The sequence below is a fragment of the Spea bombifrons genome, chromosome 7, assembly GCF_027358695.1.
Source record: "Spea bombifrons isolate aSpeBom1 chromosome 7, aSpeBom1.2.pri, whole genome shotgun sequence".
Lineage (NCBI taxonomy): Eukaryota > Metazoa > Chordata > Amphibia > Anura > Pelobatidae > Spea > Spea bombifrons.
In genome coordinates, this window is record NC_071093.1 from 43,341,096 (window position 1) to 43,366,677 (window position 25,582).

Here is a 25,582-nt window from a genome sequence, read left to right on the forward strand (position 1 = left end):
AAACACACAGACTAATATACCAAGACACACGCATGCTAATGTACCCACACACACGCATGCTAACATACCCAAACACACACATACACTTATATACCCAGACACACACTTATACTCATATACCCAGACACACACATACACTCATATACCCAAACACACACATACGCTAACATACCCAGACACACACTTATACTCATATACCCAGACACACACATACACTCATATACCCAGACACACACTTACACTCATATACCCAGACACACACATACACTCATATACCCAGACACACACTTACACTTATATACCCAGACACACACATACGCTAACATACCCAGACACGCTCATACACTAATATACCCAGACACACACATACATTCATATACCCAGACACACACATACATTCATATACCCAGACACACACATACATTCATATACCCAGACACACACTTATACTCATATACCCAGACACACACACACACTCATATACCCAAACACACACATACGCTAACATACCCAGACACACACTTATACTCATATACCCAGACACACACATACACTCATATACCCAGACACACACTTACACTCATATACCCAGACACACACATACACTCATATACCCAGACACACACTTACACTTATATACCCAGACACACACATACACTCATATACCCAGACACACACATACACTCATATACCCAGACACACACATACACTCATATACCCAGACACACACATACGCTAACATACCCAGACACGCTCATACACTAATATACCCAGACACACACATACATTCATATACCCAGACACACACATACATTCATATACCCAGACACACACATACATTCATATACCCAGACACGCTCATACACTAATATACCCAGACACACACATACGCTGGAAGATGCAATTGCCCAGTCGCCCCCTCCCTGGTCCCGGCAACAAACCGTCAACATTGCATCCAGGGTAAAACCCTGAAAAAGAGAGTTTTATAATAAAATATTTAATATAGATTCTTTATTTATTTTAAAAACTATTAGAATTCATGCTTTTTTTGTGCATGATTTATATTGAAAGACATTATCTGGAAAACATAAAAAGCCTCAAGAAGCAAAAGAAATAAATCTTCTGTTCCAAGAAATGAATCATGTGTACACAGGTGAATGGAAGTGCATGGTGGATGCTGATTGGCTGCTGGGCTAGAAGCCACACCCTCAGGCAGAACGGTATTTAGCTGCTCAGACAGATAGAGTACCGAGCGGAGTGAATGCTGAGCATCCCACAGTGACCATGAGACAAGGCAGCCACAGGCATCCTGTACAGGTGGAAGCCATCGGGGTAATGCAGCATGGGAAGCACAAGGTGAGACGCTGTATAGATTATACATGTTCCTTCTGTCTGGCAAAACATAGAATTTGATGGCAGATAAGAACCATTCTTACATCAGGAAAAACAGACAGACTAGATGGGCGGAATGGTTCTAATCTACCATCAGAATCTATGTTTCTATGTAACATTAAGTTACATTTCTTCTGTAAATATAGAAAATTACCGCATTTGCTCGATTATAAGACAAAGTTTGTATCAGAAAATAACCATTGTCTTATATTAGAGGTCGTCTTATAATCAGACCTCAAATAGAAGTCTGACTGCAAGACTAAGATCCAGATCCCCCGCAGCGCTGCAGGGGGCCTGGATCCTTCTCTCCGGCACGATGCGCGCAGACAACCTCCACTGCTGCCGGCACTTCCTCTACACATCATTGAATCTGAAGCATGGGGAGTCTAGAGATGCACTGGTAAGTTGGGGGAGGGTAAGAGTGGCAAATAATGGGGGGTATGAGGGCTTTCTGGAGGCAGAGTGGCATATAGGGGGTTAAAAGGAATATCAGGGTGGCAAAGTGGCATATAAGGCATTTCTGGGGGCAGAGTGGCATATAGGGGGTATAAGGCATATCTGTGGGGCAGATGTGCAAAACTGGGGGCAGGTTGGCAAATAAAAGGAAATAAAAACAAAAAATCATTTTTCGAAATCATAGTTTTTATTAAATATGACAAAGTATTTTACGTGTGAATTAATATTATATTCAGGCTTTTTTTCCTTTTTTCCTAAATTAATAATCAGATTTTTGGGGGTTGTCTTATAATCGAGCAAATACGATAAATTAAGGGGAAATTACAATCATAGAAGATTGCTTTTTTCATTATATGCGCCCTCAGTTATAGGGCCCCATCGAAAATTATATAAACAAAAATATTAACCCCTTTTCTGTTACTAGATAAGCATTATTCATTGTATGTAAGGATTGTGTGTCTTTGCTTACAAATGTTGCAGATTTTCACAAAATGCAGAGTTTCTGAACACTCTGAATTTCTTATATCAATTTGTGTTTGTATTCACTGAATGGGTGGTAGATGAATGGAACAGCCTCCCAGCAGAAGTGGTAGAGGGTAATACAGTGAGGGGGTATTAAAAATGCATGGGATCGGCATACGGCTCCTGAATCTAAGACGAGACCAACGACTGATTAAGGTTTGAGTCTTTACAGCAGGAGAAAAGGGCAGACTAGACGTGGGCCGAATGGGGCCGATCTGCCGGCAAATTCTATTTCCACATGCATTTAAACTTTTTTTTGTTCTGGGCAAAACCAGTCTTGACTTCTTAGGAAAGTTACAAAGGATTTTGCCATTTAACATTTGCAGAAAATCGGCGTATTATATATATATAATATATAATATATTCAAAATATTTTATTTATATTTTATTTTTATTTTTTTGCTCTTTCACAGACGTATATGTTTTCAGTGCTCTGGTCGGACCACAACAAAGTTCTCATCTACAGGACTTTTGAAGAGTTCAAAAACTTCCAGGTAAGTTTAAAAAAAACCCAAAAACAAATATTTCCATGTTTTTGGAAGGGATTCTGTATTAGAACACCGAGAACCCCAGTGCGAGTAAAGCGTCCTTTCTATCCCCTGCAGACCGTGGTTTATAAATTATAAAATGTTTTGAGAGCCCCTTAAAAACCTCCAAAAAAATTGTATTTGGAAAATTGGTGGATATACTATATTTGATGGATCCATACGACGGGGGTCAATAAGGAATTGGACATTGAGCAGCTTGGACACAGTGCCCCCCCCCCAAAGATATGAACACAGCTATCAAAATTAAACAGAACTCATTTGTTACTGACGTGACGTTGTGTTTCTATGTTCTAGAAGGAACTTAAACAACAATTTCCTCTTGAGTCTGGAGTGTTAAATAAATCAGAGAGAATTATACCCAAATTAAAAGGTAAGAAAGTGTGCTCTCTCTCTTTTCTTTCTCTCTTTTCTCTCCTCTCTCTCCTCTCTTCTCTCTCTTCTGCTCTTTAATGTTAGGCAAGCCATTATTCAATGATAGAAAATACTTTTTTTTTTTTTTTTTTTTAGCAAATTTGTGATTTTGAAAGCGCACATTGATGTCTAGCATCACTTCTGCTGCAATGGCAACACAGCCATTCGACCAATCACACGTGGTTAGAGGATATAGTTTATCACAACTGAAGAAATAGGAATGAGGGAAAATGATATGATAAAATACATTTTTTTCCCACCTCAAAGTAACAAAAAAATAATGTTATAACCGCTGCGTAAATTGTTGGCGCTATATAAATAAAAGATAATAAATAATAATAATATTTAGTTATAAACGTCTTAATTTGTCAGGACCAATACAAACCATATTCCTTCACATCTTGCTATTTTGGTAGCAAATTTAGAAGACAAGTCTGTTGTGATATAAGGAATGTTTAAAAGTAATTAATAATATGATTTAAAATTCCTGGCTTTTGCATTATTCTGTGGAATCTTGGAGAATTTCTCAATATCAATCCATTTCTAAAAGGGGCAATTCTAGAGGTGGCCAGCAGGTGGCAACGATGGCACGTAGGACAGTTACCTATTTCTCAATCACCTAAAGTTTCTTTTTCTCTCTCTTATTCTTAATTCAGGTGCTCCCCGCCCCTTCGCAAAGAAAAAAGAGTCAAAAAAGTTCTTGGAGACGTTGGAAAGGCTTGAGACTTACTCCCAAACGCTGCTGAACCTTGACGCCAAGATATCTCAGTGCGATCTAGTGGTTCATTTTTTCACGCTGAAGGATAACGACCTTAAACCTTCCTTCTCAGATAACAGGTAACAATCTGATAGAAGTTTACAAAAGTTTCTAATTTGGTGGCAAACTTTGAAAGGTCCATCAGTGGTCCATGTACCACAATCTGAGAACTGCTGTAGAGTGTAGTTGAGGTTTGTGATGAAATATATGACATGGAGGGGATTTTCCACCAAAATTGGGAGCCACTGGCTTCTCTGTCGTTGAAGTAAGGCCACCTTGGTGGATGGATGGTGGCTTTGACTACATTTAAGAAATGTGACTTTTATAACACTCGGAATCGTTGTTTGATTTATTTCTGCTGTGTTCCTCAGCATTGTAATTATGCCTTCTGAGAAGAAAGAGGAGAAGACAGTCGCTGACGGCCATATCCCAGAAATCTCAGGACCCCTGGTGGCTTCTAGCTTTCTTTGTATTGAGGACTTTGAAAGCATTGACTTGAAGAACAGACCATTCCGAGTCAAGAGAAACCAGATCTTGGATGTGTTATTACGAGAAAGCACAGGTAGGCTATGGAACGTCATTTAAGTTCTGGTCACAATTGACATAAGGTGTCCTATGCGTAGACTTCGCTGTTTTAAATCTGTGGATCCTAAATGCATACTATGGTTTATTCATCCTCTGGTGAAGCTTCGTCAAATGCCAGATTTGGTTATTATGTATGTATATTCTGTATTAATCAACAAATGACTTAAGGAACCTTGGTGTTCCAAGTCGAGATTTGGAACGTCTCTTCTGGGTTGTGTAGAAGATGTCATGTAGCATCAAGGGAAAGACAATAACACAATGTCACATTCCCATAATTGACTGATAGTTATGTGTTGATGGTGATAAGGCAATAGGATGTCGTTTTTGTACATAATCTGAATGACGAATCCACAACAGGTTGGTGGCTGGTTGAGAATGAGGACAGGCAACTAGCCTGGTTCCCGGCCCCTTACTTGAAGGTCGACAGAGATGCTGACGAGAACAGTGGGGACGAGGAAAGCCAAGAAGAAGGTATATTTACGATTTGTCTGTAAAATCATTTTCTCAGTGAAACAGAAAAATAAGTGTTTTCAATGTTTAACAAAACCTGGCTTTTCTCAACCCTGGAGAATAAGAACGATAATCTTTCTGTAGATCTCTGTAACTTTTGGCGCAGAGGGGCTCTTCAATGCATTCAGGTTCCTACATGAAAGTTATGATGCAGCTCATTAGTACTTGGTCACTGACTAATCTTAGAAGAAGGGAAAAAAGTGACTAACTTCCGGCTGGCGCTTCAATTTGAGATACAAGAAGCAGAATTTGCTCAAAACAAATAAAACATCTTAAATTTTATGTTGGAGCTCTTTTTGAACTTTTGAACTCAAGCACGACAAGCATTGCATCTATTTTTAGAACATTAGACATGACAAACTCAAACATGCAAATGAACATACTGAAAGAATATTTTCTATGGATTCCCTTTAAAACCACCCCGTATATCAGACAGAGACGGGTGGGAGTGTGTGTGGGGGGTGTCTGTCATTCACATCTGTAATCTCTTGGGTTTTTTTGGGGGGAGGATGCCCCAACAGCGGCTATAATCTGTTATTTTTTTCCAGGTACATTATCTGTGGTGGTAAAAGCCCATGAAGCCCAGAACCCTGATGAAATTTCGGTGAGCATCGGCACAGTGGTGGAAGTTCTGAAAAAATCCGACAGCGGCTGGTGGCTGATCAGGTGCGGCCTCGTCCCTTCATCTCCTAAACCTGAGAGTGGCGGGTGTGGAATTTGTATTCCTCGTCACAAACTTTAATGTTCTCCGTGGTTGCCCATTGCAATGACGCGGTTACCAGACCTACTTTGCCATTCCCTTATTTTAAAAATCGCCCTTCATTTATTTTTTCGCTTTTCTGTGATACCCCCCTCTTCTTGAAAGCTGCTCCTTTGTTTTATATATGGAGAAACACTGCCTTGCAAGAGGTCGGTTGTAATTCAAAATGGCTGCCTATATCGTTTTATTTATTTTTTTAAACGATGCCATAATATTTGAGTACTATAACTTCTACACATCTTGTAGCATCTTGTACTACACATTTTATTAAAGGTTTTTAGGTGCAAATTTCGGGGAAAACTTTAATTTTTTCTGCTTTTTAGAGAAATGCAGGCAATCACAAGCAGTGAACGTCATTCTAACTTCCCTGTCTGTCTTATTTTTGAATTTTTAGATACAACACAAGGAAAGGATATATTCCGTCTGCCTTCCTGAAGCCATACGCGAACCACTATGAGAGATTCCAGAACATTCTCAGGAGGGAGAGAAATATCTCAGTTTCAAACCTACTACCAAACCAAAGAGAAGACAGAAGCAACCCTGAGGAAAGGGAGAGATCCCAGTCACTGGGGTCCGAAGCTCGATCTTATATAGATTCCGACGTGGACAGTTTGATGGAGTGCAACATGAACTCAAACTCTGCCTCCGACGACAGCTCTTCGTTCAGCAGCTCCAAACAATCTATTTCCAGCGTGGAGACCACGTCCGACGTTCCCAAGGTCCCAGCAAGGCCAAAGCCGGATGAGATCCTTCAGAAATGTAGTACGGTCACAAGGAGAGCTGTAGGGAAATCGCTAGCCAGGCTTAGCCTAGAGGGAGCTTTTGGAGACCAACAGATGCTTCCAGAAGAACGGGAGAAATAAAGTCACGTTAAAGTTGCTGTTCCACCTATCGTGCTGAATTTTAACCCTTTTATAACTAAATGTAGCATCGGAAGCCTCCATCCTACGAATGTTAAATGCCCAATCTGTTCAAAGTAATCATTTTTTAGTCATGTAAAATGTTTCCTTATTCATAATTTTTTTTCAGGGAATGTGATATGTAAATGCAGGCAATAATAGGTTGTTGCCATGGAAACTAAAAAAAGGCTTCTTCTGTGTTTTTATGAAATATTAAAATGACAGACCCACTAAGGTCTATTTCCTTAGCATGTTACAGAGCTAGAGTAACGTTTTCTGGTGGAACAGCATCTTTAAAACGAAATGTCGTCAACTTCGATTACATGAATGGAGCTTCATTCTCCTCAAGTCGGCAGATTTGGGGTTTTTTTTTATACTTGTTTATTTACAAGATTATTTGAGTAATGTCGTATATAGACATGATTATACCTAGCGGTAATGCTATACCTGTAATAGAATTTTTTTCTACCTGAAATACACCACCGTTCAAAAGTTTGGGGTCACTCAGCTGTTTTCATGGAAAACAAGGACATTTCTGGCTGTAACATAATCACAAAAAGGGTTTTCTAACCATCAATTAGCCTTTTAAACTTAAACTTGGATCAGCGAACACAACGTGCCATTGTGATGGGAGTGATAGGAGTGATAGAGGGCCATTGTGATGGGAGTCATAGGAGTGATGGGAGTGATAAAGGGCCTCTGTACGCCTATGAAGAGATTCCATTAAAAATCAGCCGTTTCCAGCTACAATAGTCATTTACAGCATTAACCCCGTCTGCGCTGGATTTCTGATCCATTACATGTTATTGTAATGGACAAACTTTGCTTTTCTTTCAAAAACAAAGGACATTTCTAAGTGACCCCAAACTTTTGAACGTTAGTTTATATTATCGGGATATTATTGTACGGCTCTATAATTAAGTTCTTATTAGTTATGTTGCTGAAAGGTTCTGTGGAGTAGATTATAAGAGTATCGGATTGTCTTATTGCCGTTTGGCGATGATCACTATGAAGAATTGTGGTGATTTGTAGTAAAACTTGTTTGTTTAAAGGGGCCTCATCATAAAAAATGACTATTGAATTATCATGTATGATTAAACTGTTGATCTTAGACATAGTTAATGAAAACAAATGTGATTTGGGGTGAATTAGCTGGTTAGTGGTGTTAGTGGTTTTGAAACAATGTTATAGGGAGTTGGAGAGGCGATGTTGAGGCAGCCCTGGCCCTTTAAGGCCAGCAGCCGCCTGATGACAGCCGTCGGGGAGCCCATGGCCAGCAACCCACCAGGCGTTTGCCCCCATGTGCCAGATGCCTAGACCTGGCGCTGATCCTCAGATCAGACAGAGGATTGTGGGAGTTGTAGTTCAACAACTAGAAAGCTGACACGTGGGTGTCTTTGAAATGTACTTGTTTTTGTGAGAAAGAATGTTTAAAAGAATGATCGTGGATTCCAAAGAATTAAACTGTAAGCTTTGTATGAATAGAAAATGTATATATTTTTTTCAATAAAAAACAAAACATTCACTAACATCGACAAAAGCTTGTCTGTGTTTTTCTGTGAATTTTTAAGGCTAAACTCTAGTTAAATAAACTTTTTCATCCTGCGTCACAATACCACAAGCCAAGTGAGCGTGTAAAAAAAGGCATCTGAAGAATTCAGTAATTAAGTTAAATTCTAGAGTTTTTAGTAAAAATTCTTTTCACACAACGCGTTTCACACCTCCGCAGCACCTGGCGACGGGTCGCTAGGGTCTCCAGTTCTCTGGGGGAAAAAGTATTATTATTTTGTAATTAAAACAAAATTAAAACAAAAAAAACATGAAATTAATTAAATTGACATAAATTAAAATGAAATTAATTACAAAAAAAAAGTCGAGTAAGATGGGAATATGTGGAATTTCAGAGCGACCGGTTATAATAAATTTGGGTCTGATTTTATCAAATTCACCAAAATCTTCAAAAAAATAGCATTTTAGGATAAGTTACAAAAAATGTGTGGAATTGTTAGTAAAGTTCCTGTAATTTAGACACAAATGATTTAATGGGTTAAGCGGCGGGTAAAAATCAACCGATTTCTAAATATATATATTTTCTAGTTACGGAATGTGATGGACAGGGGGGGGGGTTGTTTGTAGATAATAATGACGCCTTCCTGCCTGCCCTGCCCTCCCGCTTGCTATACGACTCCTTGGTCTGCAAACACAGAAGGAAGAAAGCAGCAGCGCAGGTACAGCTTCACCTGTGAGAGAGCGAGGACATGGACCGGCTCAGGTACCCGGTAGAAGCGACAGCCGTCGGCTTGGTGCAGCATGGAAGGCAGAAGGTAACACATTCTCCATTTAGCCAGGGATGCTTTGGGTAGCTATGGTTAACCCTTTTGGTGAAAGAGATGTTTACCCCTACGATCTGCAAGGGACTGGGAGATATATTTTTCCTGTTCCTGTTTTCAAGAGACAGTCCAGTGACAAAAGACTTCTACCCCCGGTATCTTCCCCTAAAACCATTTAAAAGGGTCACTCCAGCCATCACATCCACTTTAAAGCATAGCTGAGGGGTCCCCCCCTTGCACATGCATGGTGGGATTCTGCAGAATTGCCACATAGGCATTTACCAATTCAAGCAACCAATCAGAGATGAGAATCGTTGGCCGCGGAGAAGACAGGGGGCGCTGCAGCTTCTCCTTCAGGTGCATTTATTTTTATTTATTGAGTTATAATGTACTTTAACATGCGCTCCTTCTTGGCGAGGCCGTCTGGGACATTAAAGGGTTCCTTTAAAGGTAATTTTTTTATTAAAAAGTATTTTTTTCGATATTTCGCCCTGCGGACGTAATTCTCATGCAGACGGACCGGTTTCATTCCCGGTTATATAATGTAATGGAGTCAATCCAGTTTAGTAACAGGCGCATTCTGAGCTAATTGATGATCCGCGAATCTTTGGCATACTTCTGGCTTGTATTTTCTGCGCATGTTTGTGCGGTCCCATCATAAAATAAGGGAAAACGGTTCTCCCGAGGTATGTTTATTGGAGCAGGGAGAACAGTGACATTCCAATAATGTATACCACCCAACAGTCCCGGTTCCCACAGGACAGTCCCAATTTTGGGGTACTGTCCCGCCGTCCTGGGAAGCGGTCCAATTGCCCTGTTTTTGCAGGCAGAAGGGGGCATGGGCCTGTTGAGGAGATCTCTCCTGGTTGCTGCAGCTCTCACATGGCCTTTCCGCGACAATAGCACCTCAAAAGCGGCAATTTGGGTAAGAATGGTGGCCACGCCCATTTTGGGTGCTGGTCCTGCCCTTCCCACCCCTTGCCACACCCCTCAACACAGTTGTATCGATTTGGACACGTGAAATGTTGTGGAGGTCCCTGATGCTGCTCAGTGGTCCTTTCCTCGGCACTAGACACCCATTGGGGAAGTTCACCATAGCAACCAACGCCATGGGCCACGAGACAGTGTCGTCCCCCCGCGCGGGAGAAAGGCTATGATGTCACAGGCACAATTTTTCTGAGATTTTTCTGTATGTCCTTTGCAGATATACATGTTCTCTATATTCTTGTCGGATCGCAATAACGTTATCATATATCGGACATACGAAGACTTCAAGGAGCTCGCCGTAAGTACCGCAACTCTACGGGGAGCCTTTCAACGGCCTGAAAATAAAAATATTTACCTTAATTAAAATTATATAGATATATATATATATATCGATAAATGACTTCCAGTCGGGTGAGAAAATTAATTAATATAAAAATATTTAAAAAAATATAAAAAAACTGATCCATGTAATAAAATATTCCTACATACAGATTTACATTTATTTATTTTTTTTAATATTCCAGAAATGTTCTGTCAAATTCTATATAAACCCACCTTAAGTATATTGATATTCAAAATGGTGGGGGAAATATTGAATAGCGTCTAGCGTTAAACATCATTTCTTCGCTGTTTAGAAAGAACTTAAAAGGAAATTTCCTTTGGAGTCGGGACTCGTCAATAAATCTGAGCAGATCATACCCGCGTTGAGAGGTGAGTGAATTCAGCGCAGGTTCGTATTGGTGTAAATGAATGAATGGTTTGTGGTTCCGCTGCTGTTGAGCGAGTCGCCGGAATGCGGGTAACGTAACGTTCTTCCCATCTGTAAAGTGTGAAGTCTCTTTGTAACAAGATCTCGTTTAATATTCTACTTAATTAAAGACTGGCTTTAATAATTACCATAATTAGTGGTTCCAAAATGTATCTCATCAGAGCTGGGGAGTGAAAAGCTTGGAAGATCCTCAACATATCTAAGGCTGGGTCCAAAAAATCACTGATCAGTCCTGAAGTCTTACCCAAGAAATAAATGGAACATATTTTTCCAGCCAAGTATCACAATATGAACCTCTGTCGATCCATAAATGATTATTATATCCCCAGCGCTGTATACAGTAATATAACCCCCAGCGCTGTATACAGTAATATAACCCCCAGCACTGTATACAGTAATATAACCCCCCAGCGCTGTATACAGTAATATAACCCCCAGCGCTGTATACAGTAATATAACCCCCCAGCGCTGTATACAGTAATATAACCCCAGCGCTGTATACAGTCATATAACCCCCCAGCGCTGTATACAGTAATATAACCCCCAGCGCTGTATACAGTAATATAACCCCCAGCGCTGTATACAGTAATATAACCCCCAGCACTGTATACAGTAATATAACCCCCCAGCACTGTATACAGTAATATAACCCCCAGTGCTGTATACAGTAATATAACCCCCAGCGCTGTATACAGTAATATAACCCCCCCAGCGCTGTATACAGTAATATAACCCCCAGCGCTGTATACAGTAATATAACCCCCAGTGCTGTATACAGTAATATAACCCCCCAGCGCTGTATACAGTAATATAACCCCCAGCGCTGTATACAGTAATATAACCCCCAGCGCTGTATACAGTAATATAACCCCCAGCACTGTATACAGTAATATAACCCCCCAGCACTGTATACAGTAATATAACCCCCAGTGCTGTATACAGTAATATAACCCCCCAGCGCTGTATACAGTAATATAACCCCCAGCGCTGTATACAGTAAGATAACCCCCAGCGCTGTATACAGTAATAACCCCCAGCGCTGTATACAGTAATATAACCCCCAGCGCTGTATACAGTAATAACCCCCAGCGCTGTATACAGTAATATAACCCCCAGCACTGTATACAGCAACACCCCCTCCAGTGCTGTATACAGTAATATAACCCCCAGCGCTGTATACAGTAATATAACCCCCAGCGCTGTATACAGTAATATAACCCCCAGTTAATTTTGATGAAGTATTTTTATATCATAGCTGAGTTTACGTTATTGCGACATGGATATTCCGATGATTATTAGTTAATGACGTTCTCCTGCAGTGACCTGGAAATACCGGTATATTGTAGGGCCAATCACTAGACAAGTCCTAATTATCGCAACTATAAATGAATTGGCAGCGGACCAGCCGTATGAATCGTGGCAGATTGGATAAGTCGAGGCGAAAGGCCTCATAATTAGCGGTTACGCTTATAACTATCGGTAATGGATTCCTGAAAATGAACATGGCCGCCAACGTGGTTGCAGGCTTTCTTTTAGTGGCCGAGAGCAATAATTGAGAATGCACGGGATAGGCCCATTGTACAGCGCTGTGGAATATGATGGTGCTATAGAAAACCATAAATAATAATAGGCATATGTACACCTGGGAATGGCCAGATGGGCCAAATGGGCATACCTGGGAACCCTTTGAGTACGGTTGAAGGCCACTTCTCCTGGTTGCCGGGTCATCACTGACCAATGACTGGGACACGACCCACTCCTGCCCCACTTCCCCTCCAGCCTCACCAGTTTTCCACCGTGTGGCCCCGCACTCAACATCAGTGGGCCCACACATTGACATCAGCGGACTGCCCGCCAACTTCAGCAGACCTCCCACCGACGTCAGAAGGACCACACACCCTCATCCCAACTGTATCTCCCAACAGGTCATGGTTTTCATAAGGAACTATCTTTGATGGCACCATTAGAGAGTTATTACAACCCGGGCTATTATCATATGTGGGCCATCTCTGGCCAGACGGGCTCAGACGTAATGACCGGGCTTCCAATATTTAATTTTAATCTGCAATTTCACTAATTTAAAAGAAATGCGAAAATGTGCAGGTTTTTTACCATCCATGACCTCCGCCAGCCTCTTATAATGTAAGAGTTACAGCCCAGGTGAGATGTTACCTGTTACCGTTCAGAAACCACCTAAACTAAACAATACAAAAAAAGAACCAACCCGGGATTCTATTTGCTTAACAAACCCTTTCGTGTTTTGAATGTGGCACGTTTAGAGGTTGATTTTATCTTCATCAGGAAGTCTTTTGTTCTATTTGGTGAAAACATTTTTTGTTTCAATTTTTATGATCCCATAAAGTCCCATAAAGTCGTCGAAGAAAAAGAAAGAGTTCGTAAATATTTGGCAATTTTTTGTTGACATGACGAAACTTAATTTTTATTATTTTTAGCGTCTCTTTCAAAAAGGTGACTTTCATTTGGTAATTAGATTTTTATTAATGTCTACCCCACCCTGTCCAAAGTAAAATAAACTTAGCTGAGGACACAGAGGGGGCAAGTACACAAGCCGCCCCAATCTAGGGCATTTCGAGACCTCTTAAGGTGAACCTGTCACATTGAACAGCGCTGAGAACTCACTCCTAGCTTCACTCAATGCCGAGTGCTCGCTCCTAGCTTTAATCAATGCAGAGTGCTCGCTCCTAGCATTACTCAATGCCGAGTGCTCAATCCTGACCTGAACCTGTAACGTTTTTCTGTTGTCTACAAAGATGTTCCTCTTCTGTTTTGGAGCAAAACCACCAATCGTTTCATGGAGAGACTCCGTCTCCTCGAGATTTACTGCCGGGAATTGCTACAGACAGACTCCAAGATATCTCAGTGCGAGGAACTCATCCAGTTCTTTAGTCCAAAGAAGGAAGATCTCAGCCCTTCATTCCCTGAAAACAGGTAGGGTGGCCACCTCTTGTCAAGGTTATGTTTGTGACATCTAGAGCCAACATGTGGGCTTCTAAACCTGTCAACGTAAGATAAATAATCATGATGTGAGGATTCTAAAGGAGTTTTCTCATGTGTCTCACCAGCCTTGTGATAATGCCGTCAGAGAATGACACGAATTGTAAGCGTAAGGAAGTAACGGGTGGTCCACAGCCACACGGTCAGCCGATCACTCAACCAGTTCTAGCCCAGAAATATGTCTGCGTCGACAGCTTCGAAACCAAAGACACGAAAAACAGACCATTCAAAGTCAAGAAGGATGAGTGTGTTGATGTTTGGATTAAGGACACGAGTGGTAGGTGGACCAAATCTCTCATTCAGAATTCTGAGACAAGCAGCTAAAGTAGGCCTGGTCTGTCTTTGTATCTCTCCCCTCGACTCTAAGAATACGAGCCCGGCACAGGCACGGTGGATTCAATGTCCCGTCTCTTCAGAATCTCTTCGCTTTCAAGAGTATAATGTCTATAATGTCTATATTCTATTTATTTTTTGGGGTGGAAATGACCCATTCTTCGGATGGCAATAAATGTTTAAGGAGTGTACAAAAAAAAAAGATATAATCCTTATAACGATGTTGACTTTGGTAAATACTCTTACTAGTGTTGAATGGAATAAGAGCCTCGGTCAAGGCAATGTTCCCTGAAAGTGAGGACAACCGGTCACTCTAGTGTAGCACAAGATTGGTGCGCTAAGACATTTAGTCCACATTGACGTGAGCCACCATAGAACAACTATGGCCGACCAAATGTTTTAGGACTGGGTGAATCAGAAATGGGTTCTGCGTTTGTAAAACCTTCTGATTCCCCTTCAGGTTGGTGGCTTGTGGAGAATGAAGAACAATACCTTGCGTGGTTTCCTGCCCCCTATCTCAGAAAGCCAGGAGATGCACACAAAGAACGCTCAACCACAAAGCCTTTCACTAATGGTGAGTAATTAAGGATGTGCGCCATCCAGGTGGTAAATCAACGGACATTTTAAATCGACGAAGTACTTGGATGTTTCTTTCTTTGAGCTAATTCCAGTTGCATGTTGTCCAGGGATGGCCTACTTCGCGGTGAAGGCTTTTGAAGCCCAAAACACCGATGAACTTTCTCTACCTCTTGGCGCTGTCGTGGAAGTCCTTGAACAATCTGAAATTGGTTGGTGGCTTATTTAGTGAGTATCATTTTCTGTACAAATAAAAGGGAACCTATGCCCTTATCTGCTCTGTTTCATGGACCAGTAGCATTTCTTGGGTCAGCTTGCAATTCCACATAAGACCACAAGGGGCGCTTACCATTCTTAATGAAGAATTTACCCTGATACATTTGAAACAAAGCTCGGAATTGCATTAAGCTATATATTATTGGGTGCAAATATGGCACTTTGTGAATTTCATATGTTGTTAATTTTCAGGCAATATGTGTAGTTTTTGATTATCTTACAGATATTTAATTTTTTTTTAATGGTTTGGTTTTTCTTCCTCTCTTTACCAGTTATAATGGGAAATTTGGATATGTCCCAGCTATGTTCCTCAAACCGTACAATAATCCTCACCAGAAGTTACAGGTCAAGTTCAGAGAGGACATGTTTGGCTCCACTCCCACCCTCTCCAAGCTGGAGAGCACTAAAAATCTCAGCAAAGAGCTGAGGTCCGAGCCCAAGGGAATAATATGGTCCAGCGAGGAAGAGAACGGACGTCAACATCTGGCCAGGAGAAAGTCTCGATCATTGGATGGTCTCGCCAACACATTGGAAGAGTCTTGGAGCTGGAGAACGGATGAGACAAGTAGAAGGATAAACATCACTTTAGGGCATCAGATAAGGAAGGATTCTGGCTTTGATGAGGATCCTTCACCCAGATGTCCCATCTCGCCTATTCCTTCACCAGATTGTGTCTTCAAGGTCGCGCAACCAACGATCCCCACAAGGCCTTCAAGCCAAGAAATCCACAGCAGATGCACCACCATCACCAGGAATGCAGCTCTAAGGCCAGATTTGTGAAAAGGTGGAATCCATACACTCATTTTTTTTCCCCAAGAAAACCTAAAAAACTGATTATGGAACCATTTAACGCTATTAAGGTTGCAATGATGGTCAAAATAAGTGAAATTCTCAACGTACATATTTTTTCTTGGCTTTTATGCCTTTTTTGCAGCCTTTTTTCTCTTTTGTAGTCAGTTTCTTGCTGTAATAGTTCACATTGTGTATTTTTTTTATTTTAAATGTTTTTTTTTCTGCCAATTTCTAGAAACCAATCTTACCAAATGTAATGTTTTTTTTTATATCAACGCCAGGAGAATTATTTGATTGAAGTGATATATTAGTTCACTTGGGCTACACTTTAGTTATTGAGTAAGATCGCTGCACACTCACCCCGGCTTTCTATTGTATTTAAGATATATATACGGAGTTGGATATGATGTCATATTTTGATCGATGATAGATGATGTCATATTTTGCCGCCAGCACACGTTCTGGACTGCGTGGCATTAAATAACAATGAAAATCATTACAAAATAAAATTTAAAAAAACTATCCCTCCCACTAGAAATATTAATTAAAAATAACCCCTTCTTTGACCCCAATCCAAACCATTTTGCTCCCTTATACAATTTTGCTCCTTTATAAAATTAAAAAGCTATCCACCTGGGATATTATTCTACTCAGGGGTTGTTGCCGGACAATAATTGGGGATATTTTTGTCGGTGGCACCTAACTTGTGGAAAAAATCCTAAATAAAATTTTAAAAAACATTATATTTTGCTGCTTTTTGACATATTATTCAAGCTAAATGAAAGACTATACAAAAAAAGTGGTATAAAGGTCACCCAACTATATTTAACCCCTTAATGACAAAGCCCGTACATGTACAGGCTCAAAATGCATTGTTTTCAATGGGTTTAGGGACCGCCCATTGTCTTTAAGGGGTTAAAGGCATCCAATGAATTTGCATCGGTGGGATGCTGTGGATCCTATATGGCACCATCGAGCAAAGAGGTCCACATCTGGACTCAACCTTCACACTCGGGGTGAAGCCCCTAGAGATCTCTCTGAGGGGAGTAATTGGATACAAAAACTTGGAGGCGCTCCAGACATGGAACGCACCATGGGGGGCAGGCTACTAAGTTTGGTTGAGTTTTTCTCGTATGTCCTGGTATACAATCTCTTCCCAAGATGAGTCCAGACGTGGTCCTCCTTGCTCATTGTGCCCAGAGGGGAATCTATGTCTGGGGTCGTTGGTTCTTTCACGTAGAGGACATTTGATCTCCTACAAGCCGGATCTCTAGGAGTGCTCGGTTCTCTGAAGTTACTGGGTCAATGTCTATAAGGAAATACCGTATGGATTGAAACAGGTACGTCAAGGACAAGCAGGTGATTAGGATTCTACCTGTCTGACTCCTCCACGAAGCATCTAGGGAGGAGCAGGCTTTCCAAAAACGCAGACTAAGGGAAACGTCGTTTGGGATCACTTCCTGGTATAAAATACCCAACAGGAGAGAAACACTGAGCGATGGGCAGAGCAGGGAACTTTCCACACGGCCCGACCTTGGGACTCGTACTTGTCCTCGTGGAAACCTTGACTCGGCATTGTTTCAAGATACACTTAATTAAGTCACCTGCATTCAAGCAGGGATATCAACCATAGCATACCGGGAGCAAAAGCACAAACTGGGAGTCTCATCTCATAACGTTCTCTCCCTTTTCCTCCTCCATGCTTACAATGGCTGAGTGATCCAATCAGCAGCAATCAGCAACTTAACAATAGGGGAGAGATAACGCAACGGCAGGTTTCTAAAAAAAAAAATATAGATATATTTATATATATTTGCTTATTTTTGAGGTTATATATAATTCAGATTTGGGAAAAGGGGGCAGATCCAGTTTGGATTATCAGACAATCACCATGAGCTGGAAAAATTATAGTACTTAAAACTGCTTTTTTAATAGTATGAATGAATGTTTAACCATTCCAGTGCCGGTAGCATATACCACGCAGGATATCCAGTATTAGCGTCTAAGAACGTTATGTATGGAACATTATTAATATATTACTATTTACAGCAACAATTAGTGGAGACAATTACAACATGTGAATAATCAAAGCATAAAAAAATCCCCGCTTCATTAACCATCTATTGGAATTGTCTTTGTATTTAACAGAAGCTTTCCTTTCCCCTGAAATGAATCATATGTAAGCATTCCAATTGTATCACAGCTGAAATCCCTGCTTGAGTACAGGTGACTCCACTCAGAATATCTTTACCACGTGATTTTTTTTAGAACCATGTGGTTGCCACCTTTAGAAAGTCTGTACGATAGAATGTTTGTGATAGGGTTTGGAAGAGCTTTGGGGGTCAGTTCATATACAAAGTTGGCAGGTGTGGTTTCCTGGTACGCATTAGATCGCCCGTTGGGGCATTTCATCGCGAGCATCCCGGGAGCTGCCCAGGTTTCGCCCCAGAGACTCCGGGTGAAGAGCGGCTATTCTGGTTCTCCAGGTCACGGTGCTCAATCTCTGGGTCGCGGGAGCGCCGTTTAGGCAGCCCAATGCCGCCCTATTCACCTCCCGCCGCTATACAAATTGAAGGTGTCTCACCCCTCATGAAGCCTCTCCCCCCAAAACTCCGGGTCACGACCCTACTCCCCGTCCATTTCCCCCCTTAAACAGTGATTTATCCCGCCATGTCAGCGGGACCGCCCACCTAAATCAGCGGGACCGCCCACCGACATCAGTCAGACCGCCCACCGACATCAGCGGCACTTCCTGCTCGCATCCCACAAGGGGGCCTCCGGGTAGCCGGAGCAATAAAGTTCCAAGGTGTGGCCATGTTTCTCATAGGTCTAGAACATTGTTGAGCAGCCATTTTTTGGGGGGGTTCCACTGGAGGCCAGTCAGCCCAATTAAATTGACCTTTTCTCCACCTAATCTGGATCATACCATTGCAGTATGCCCTACCTGCATACCTTTTTCCTTGATGCCCCTCGTTTCTCCCCCGATGCCCCTCGTTTCTCCCCCGATGCCCCTCTCCCCTCCCCTGATGCCCCTCTCCCCTCCCCTGATGCCCCTCTTTTCTAGGAGGTCGGAGTGTTTGCTGGTATGAGGGGATCGCAGGGTTCTACAGCCCTAAAAGCCCCGATAATGTGTATAGAAACAGCAGGAAACGGCTTTATAAATTAAACGGGGTGAATAAATCCCATTATTCTTCTTCTAAATGCCCCAATCAGTTACACAAATACCCCAAAGATTACCACCCCTCTAACTACCCCTCTTAAACCAAATTTCCCCTCTTCAACCGTTCCAAACGTTGGCAGCACAAACCAAAATTAAAAAAGTTACCCGTCCAATTAAAGATCAAACCTCTATATTTTATCTTTTATTTTATTATTTTATTTTTTGTGTGTATTTACCCTTCGTCAGATTCCAAATCGGAATGCGCTTATATATACATTCAAAAATGTTTGGGTTGGGTAAAGTCCAAAATTAGTCGCGTGAATTTTAGATCCTAAAATAGATTTTAAAGAATGATGCAATTATCTCGCTTGCAACACAATGAAAATAATGTCGATATTTATTTAACCAAATCTCCAAGCACAATAGGTCAAAAAGTTAGTGTTTATTGAACCCATTACCGGGTCTCGGGGTCACTGCGGGGAGGCGAGTCAGGGTTACCACGAGGGCCGGTATTAAAGCCGTTTGGGTCACACATTTGGCGTGTCAGTACATTGAAGCTTTAAAATTGGCTATTAAAGGGTTAATATTTCAAGACTCCCCGGGTCGGCTCATTTATCAGGTACATGGGGGGGGGGGTGCGCTTTTTGCACAAAATATGTAGGGGGTTTAGTCCAAAAAATTTACTCCTAATGCAAAGTTGGAAATGGGGTCTTATCACCATAGCAACAGTCGTCAGGATCACTCCATCGATTCCTAACTCTTCAAATATTCCGTGCGTGTTCCATGTATGTATGATATATGTTATAATATATATATATATATATATATATATATATATATATATATATATATATATATATATATTATAAAGTTACTTTCTGTGCCTATTTGAGAGATTAGGGTTTTTTAAAAAAAAAATAAATATTGGCAATAATTAAAAAAAATTATAAAAATAATTTAAAAAAAAAATTATAAAAATAATAATAATAATAATAATAATAATAAAACCCCAATAAAAACTATTTATAGAGTGAGGTTAAAATGACGAGATTTGGATCAGGAGGGAAATGTGAAAAATAAATATTATGGATGATAGAGCGATTGGATCATACGGGGAAAAACCTCCGAGTGACTGCAGGGGAGGACGGCGCTTCCTTGTTCTCCGAACGAGGAGTGGAGGACGGGTACGGCCCGTAGTGATTGATCGTCGTGATTCGATGAACGTGATTGGAGGATTATTTCGCAACCCTGATCCTCGTTCCTTATAAATAGAAGCCGTCAGGATCTTAGCTCGTAAAAACATATTATCTCCACGGTCTCAAGATGCCCCAGAGGGGTAGGAGTGGAAGCGGCCGTTATCCTCTGGAGGTTAAAGCTGTTGGAGTCCTTCAACATGGGAAATTCAAGGTATTGTAACTCCCATCACCTCGAGCTGGGAATATATTAACTTTTATGTGCCTGGGATTACACGTGCGCATGCCTTCGATAGTTGATGCCGCCATGCATGACGCCTGTCCTCGCTGAAACGTGATTCCTGCTTATTTTTAAGTCCATTGCCTTTCCAGAGATAATGATTTAACATTTTTCGTAATTTTCCGGGAATGCTTAATTGTCATGTGACTTATAAGCAGCTACCGATTGGCTGTTTCTGTAAAAACTTTAAAGCCTTAGAGTTTTTTTTAATCTGATTATTCAGATTTATATACATTAAGAGGCAAAAATAAAATGACAGATCTGCTAAGGTTTGTTTGCTTAAGATGCTGCTGACGTGCTGATTTTGTGTCACGTGACAATTAAGCATTCCCTGAAAAATTAAGGAAATTGTTTAATTAAAAGCCTGACATTGATCAGCGGTTCATCTGAATGTGTATCCCGCGACAACTAAGGCTCTCACATCAAAATCTGTAGGCAATCTGTAGGAAAAGGGCATTCCAAACAGCCTGTATTTTAAGGTGTGAATAGTAAACAGAAAATGTGCTTTAGTGATCACGAACCGGTGAAATTAAAAGTAAAAATATTCTCTTTTGCTATCATAACTAATTTAAAAACATATGACATCACTACCTGATTCGATGGATTTGATAGTAAATCTTTGTTCTTTTCGCAGCATAATATGTTTACGGTCTTGTGGTCGGACCGTAACGATATTCTGATTTACCGAATGTTTGAAGACTTCAAGAAGTTAAACGTAAGTCTGGCAAAGAACGACCTTACTGTTTGTTAACTAGACTGTGATAAAAACGCAATGTTTTTTTAACCCCAAATAAATTATTTTCTATGACTTTTAACCTTAAAATGATTACAACAGATATATGTTTTTGGGGGAAGAAATGTTTATGTTTAAAGGTCATACCTGGGTTTTTGCCCCAAACTCAGGGTCTCGGGGGCAGATTCTCCGGATCACACAGTCTGGAGCCGACTCCTTCCTATTCCCCCCCCCCGCTGTGATCATATATAAGACTCCCGATTGGTGCTTTTGCACGCAGTTTGTTTTGGTTGATATCCCTGCTTGAATGCAGGTGACTCAATTAAGTGTATCTTTAAATAACGACAAGCCAAGGTTTCCATGACGACCTGTATTAGAGCCATTTGGGGAGTCACTACATAGAATCTTCATAATGGGCTATGAAAGGGTTAATAATCCTGCCGTATTTTTGTCATAATGATGTAGAAACATGACTCAAACCTTAATCAGTTGATCCTTCGATTCAGGAGCCGTATGCCGATCCCATGCATGTTTAATACCCTCACTGTATTACCCTCTACCACCTCTGCTGGGAGACTGTTCCACTTATCTACCACCCCCTCAGTAAAGTAAAACTTTATCACATTACATAGCCCACATAAATGTATACAGTGTTATTCTTAGCTCTTGGGGTACGTCGTCTAAACGTTGTATAACCAGTCGTTGAGGAGGAGTGAAACAAGTCATTTCAATTTCATTTCCATTCATTTTACAGCGACAGCTGAAGAAGAAATTCCCTCTGGAGTCCGGATTCTTCAAAAAGTCCGAGTGTGTCCTCCCTAAACTGAAAGGTAGTTTAACCTAAATCCTCCACCCAGAGTCCGCCGCCAGAAACACTGCCGACAAATCTTTTTTAATTCTTAAAATCTATTAAATATATATATATATATTTGTTTTATTTTTATTATTAAAATATGATTATAAATAACTTCAATATTTTTAAATCATGTTTTATAATTATTGTTAAAAAATTATTTAAAATAGTTATTTTTAACCATATGTTAATATTTTTTAAAAAAAAAGAATTATATATATATAAATATATTTTATCATATATATTATTATTATTATTATTAAAAGATGATTATAAATAATGTCAATATTTTTAAATAATTTTTATAATTCTTGTTAAAAAATAATTTAAAATAATTATTTTAAATCATGTTAATATTTAAAAAAAATGATTAAGAATTATTATATATATATAAAGTTTTTTAATAATCAGGATAAAAAACTATTTCAATCCAACAGCTCTCCACTCATCTGCCTTTAGCTGGAAGGACTGAAATATTGTGCCCGATGGTTTATAATTAAGATTTGCGCCATTCTTATCTTAACTTCCTTATTTTTAATTCCCAAGGCATCGTAGAAAGATCTGGACACTCCGGTGATACATTGTATCTCGGGCTTTCCCTGTAGCTCCGCCCATTCACGTTGTCAGTTAGAGTAGAACCTGTTGTGACATCCTTATAATTGCTTTTGGGGACATCGCCCCGAGAAATTCCACCCCTGTTAGTCACGCTAATGATCGCCTTCGTCCGCAGACGTTCCAATCTTTCGACGGAACAGAAACACGAACCGTTTCATCGAGAGGCTCCGGCTTCTTGAGGTCTACTCCTCGGACCTTCTGAAAACCGACGGGAAAATCTCACAGTCCGAAGAAGTCTTCAAGTTCTTCGCCCCGAGCAATTATGACCTTAATCCAACCTTTCCAGAAAACAGGTCCGTTTCCTCTTTCGTATTCCTTTCTTGATACTTTTTATGGGAAAACACTTGGGTCGGGCTTTGTGTAGGACACACACTTGGTTCTTGGGGTCATGCTCTACGTGTCTTTTCCCCCACCCAAGAAAGTGTCCCGTGTTAACTTGGAAGCTCAGAAGCTGCTTAATTTCACCTTATGGTCTGGCCAACCTTGAACGATCAACGATGGTTCCAAAAGCGAGCGGTCGTGACGGTTAGCAAGACCCTGTTACACCGATGACCCATCTGCTCAGGACTCGTATAGGATTTTAATGCTCATTAATGTTACTTTCCTGATTGCAGCTTGGTGATCATGCCATCAGATGCAAGGGAGCAGAACAAAGAACCCCCGAAACCGCTGCCGGAACCCCCGGCCAAGGGACCCATCATCTCCCAGCAGTATGTGTGTATAGAAGACTATGAGACCAAAGACACCAAGAACAGGCCCTTCAAGGTGAAACGCAACGAGCTTCTGGGTGTGTTGATCAAGGAAAGCTCAGGTAACGTTCTAGAATATCTATTCTACATCCAGCTGGAATCGGCGCTTGCGCTTTTTTAACGTTCCTTTCCGACTCCTAAATATATCTTATTCTTTTAGGCTGGTGGTTGGTGGAGAATGAGGAGAAGAGGGTTGCTTGGTTTCCCGCTCCTTTTCTCAAAGACCTTGAAAGCAACGAGGATTCAAATTCAGGAGCAGATTCTGACTATGATGGCAAGTACAGGAAACATCCAGAATAGTAATTATTTGTACCATAGTTTCCATGAAGGACAGAATTATCAGAATTAAGCAATAAAAGTATATATTTTTTTAATCTAGAAGAAATCTAGAACATACATGACTGTGTTCTTCATTCATCGTGTATTTATTATATATTCATAAAAGGGTGCAGTGTGCTGTAAGACTTAAAAATTAGGTTTTTCCCCTTTTTATTGTTAGACTAAACTACTAAAAAGATTTTACAAATCAATAAAAGAACATTATTTAAAAAAAAAAAAACAAACTTACTTCTGTACCCACAGGAGTCGTTTACTACGCATCGAAAGGGTATGAAGCCATGAGCTCTGATGAGCTGACCATCAGCATCGGAGTCATTGTGGAAGTCATGGAGAAATCCATCAACGGCTGGTGGCTGGTCAGGTAAGAAGAGCTGCGAGTCCTCAATGAGGGTTATAATTAAACAACGTGTATCAGCAACTCAATTCCACAACATGAAGAGCGCATTTACAAACCATTCCCAAATGTATCACTGCTATGATGGTCTCTCCTCAGAATAAGAAAAGGCACAAAATGACTAAGACCCCTTGTGTCCAGCCGGTGATGTCCATAACTCGGACAAACATAGTAATATAGAATGGAACTTGGAGACTGATACTATTTCCATGGAATGCTCTAACCATGTGCCTTCTATCAAATGTCTCCAGTAGCCATAATACTCTGGTGACTACTTCAGCCATAGCTCGGCCTCCCATGGTGAATGTTACTGGGAAACACTAAACAAATCAGTGGGTCAACCTTAACCGCTCTTCGCTTTGTCTTCAGGTATAACGGAAGAACCGGATACGTCCCTTCAATGTATCTAAAACCTTACAACACTTACCAGCAACTTCAAAGCATGATCACTCAGGGCAAATGTACGTCCACCCTTAACCTTTCCAAAGCCACCAGTTCCTTGGCCTTGAACGCATTAGCGGGAGGCTGGAGGTCTCAGGATGACCATCACGTGACCTCCACCAACGACGATGACAGAAGGAACATCCAGAAACTGGACAGAAGGAAGTCCCGGTCTCTCTACGGTTTGTCGACGAACATGCAGCGTGAATTGGCTTCACCAGTGACCGCTAACCCAGACTGGACGCCTATCCCAAAGCAGAGGAAAAACTATAAGGAACCCGAGGCGATAGCCAAGCCACAAAAAAGTTACGATGTGATTACAACCGACGCTTCCCGGAAGCCTGTGCCTTCCCCCCAACCTCAACACCCTCAGGCAGCAATGCAGACGCCCAAACCAAAGAGAGATGAAGACTCCCGATCCAAGACACCGGCACAGCACACGTACGACAGGATTTTAACCAACGCGTCTCCAACGCCCACCTCTTACCCTCAACCACAGCGCCCTCAGGTCCCCAAACGGCCCAAACCGCACGAGATTTTGCACAAGTGCACGACTGTGACAAAGACTGCCCTGCAAGCTCAGGCAGAACCCTACCTCTCCAGCGCTAATTAATTAGTAATTAGTGAAAAAAAAATCTATTCGGAAAAAAAAAAACTATTTCATGCTTATGTATTTTATTTATTTTACCAATGTCCTGTGTATTCACTAAGTGAACGGTTGCCTACATCCAAGTACTTCCTACTTTTTTATTGTTAAATAAATATTTTCATATAAAGTGAATGTTTATTGTGCGTCTCTAATAACGACACATTTAATCCCAATTTACATATTATCTGCCTTGAATAGTTTGCAAAAAGTGTTACCCTAAGTCATTGTGGGGGAGGGGGTACAACCAGTAACAGGGGC

General features: G+C 40.9%; 3 protein-coding genes across 3 annotated transcripts; all 3 read left to right on the forward strand.

Annotated features, from left to right (window-relative positions):
• The first annotated feature begins 1,255 nt into the window (after positions 1–1,255).
• Positions 1,256–7,043, forward strand: LOC128501881 (NADPH oxidase organizer 1-like). Its single transcript, XM_053471525.1, has 8 exons — positions 1,256–1,356; positions 2,784–2,864; positions 3,213–3,288; positions 3,986–4,166; positions 4,458–4,648; positions 5,029–5,142; positions 5,730–5,847; positions 6,336–7,043. Exons 1-8 carry the CDS (start codon positions 1,285–1,287, stop codon positions 6,802–6,804), a joined length of 1,302 nt encoding a protein of 433 aa, XP_053327500.1. The 5' UTR covers positions 1,256–1,284; the 3' UTR covers positions 6,805–7,043.
• Positions 7,044–9,059: 2,016 nt separating this feature from the next.
• Positions 9,060–16,411, forward strand: LOC128501879 (NADPH oxidase organizer 1-like). The gene is made up of 8 exons (XM_053471523.1): positions 9,060–9,164; positions 10,375–10,455; positions 10,793–10,868; positions 13,698–13,875; positions 14,010–14,218; positions 14,735–14,848; positions 14,961–15,078; positions 15,399–16,411. Exons 1-8 carry the CDS (start codon positions 9,099–9,101, stop codon positions 15,904–15,906), a joined length of 1,350 nt encoding a protein of 449 aa, XP_053327498.1. The 5' UTR covers positions 9,060–9,098; the 3' UTR covers positions 15,907–16,411.
• A 3,974-nt stretch (positions 16,412–20,385) lies between these two features.
• On the forward strand, positions 20,386–25,451 carry LOC128501889 (NADPH oxidase organizer 1-like). The gene is made up of 8 exons (XM_053471533.1): positions 20,386–20,485; positions 21,186–21,266; positions 22,039–22,114; positions 22,868–23,045; positions 23,367–23,563; positions 23,662–23,775; positions 24,084–24,201; positions 24,604–25,451. Exons 1-8 carry the CDS (start codon positions 20,402–20,404, stop codon positions 25,286–25,288), a joined length of 1,533 nt encoding a protein of 510 aa, XP_053327508.1. The 5' UTR covers positions 20,386–20,401; the 3' UTR covers positions 25,289–25,451.
• Positions 25,452–25,582: the final 131 nt, after the last annotated feature.

Coding starts and splice junctions, on each gene's coding strand:
- LOC128501881 (XM_053471525.1), top strand. CDS start 1,285: ATGAGACAAGGCAGCCACAGGCATCCTGTACAGGTGGAAGCCATCGGG. Junction 4,649..5,028: donor GTTATTACGAGAAAGCACAG/GTAGGCTATGGA, acceptor AATCCACAACAG/GTTGGTGGCTGGTTGAGAAT. Junction 5,143..5,729: donor CGAGGAAAGCCAAGAAGAAG/GTATATTTACGA, acceptor ATTTTTTTCCAG/GTACATTATCTGTGGTGGTA.
- LOC128501879 (XM_053471523.1), top strand. CDS start 9,099: ATGGACCGGCTCAGGTACCCGGTAGAAGCGACAGCCGTCGGCTTGGTG. Junction 9,165..10,374: donor TGCAGCATGGAAGGCAGAAG/GTAACACATTCT, acceptor TGTCCTTTGCAG/ATATACATGTTCTCTATATT. Junction 14,219..14,734: donor TTGGATTAAGGACACGAGTG/GTAGGTGGACCA, acceptor ATTCCCCTTCAG/GTTGGTGGCTTGTGGAGAAT.
- LOC128501889 (XM_053471533.1), top strand. CDS start 20,402: ATGCCCCAGAGGGGTAGGAGTGGAAGCGGCCGTTATCCTCTGGAGGTT. Junction 23,564..23,661: donor GTTGATCAAGGAAAGCTCAG/GTAACGTTCTAG, acceptor TTATTCTTTTAG/GCTGGTGGTTGGTGGAGAAT. Junction 23,776..24,083: donor AGCAGATTCTGACTATGATG/GCAAGTACAGGA, acceptor CTGTACCCACAG/GAGTCGTTTACTACGCATCG.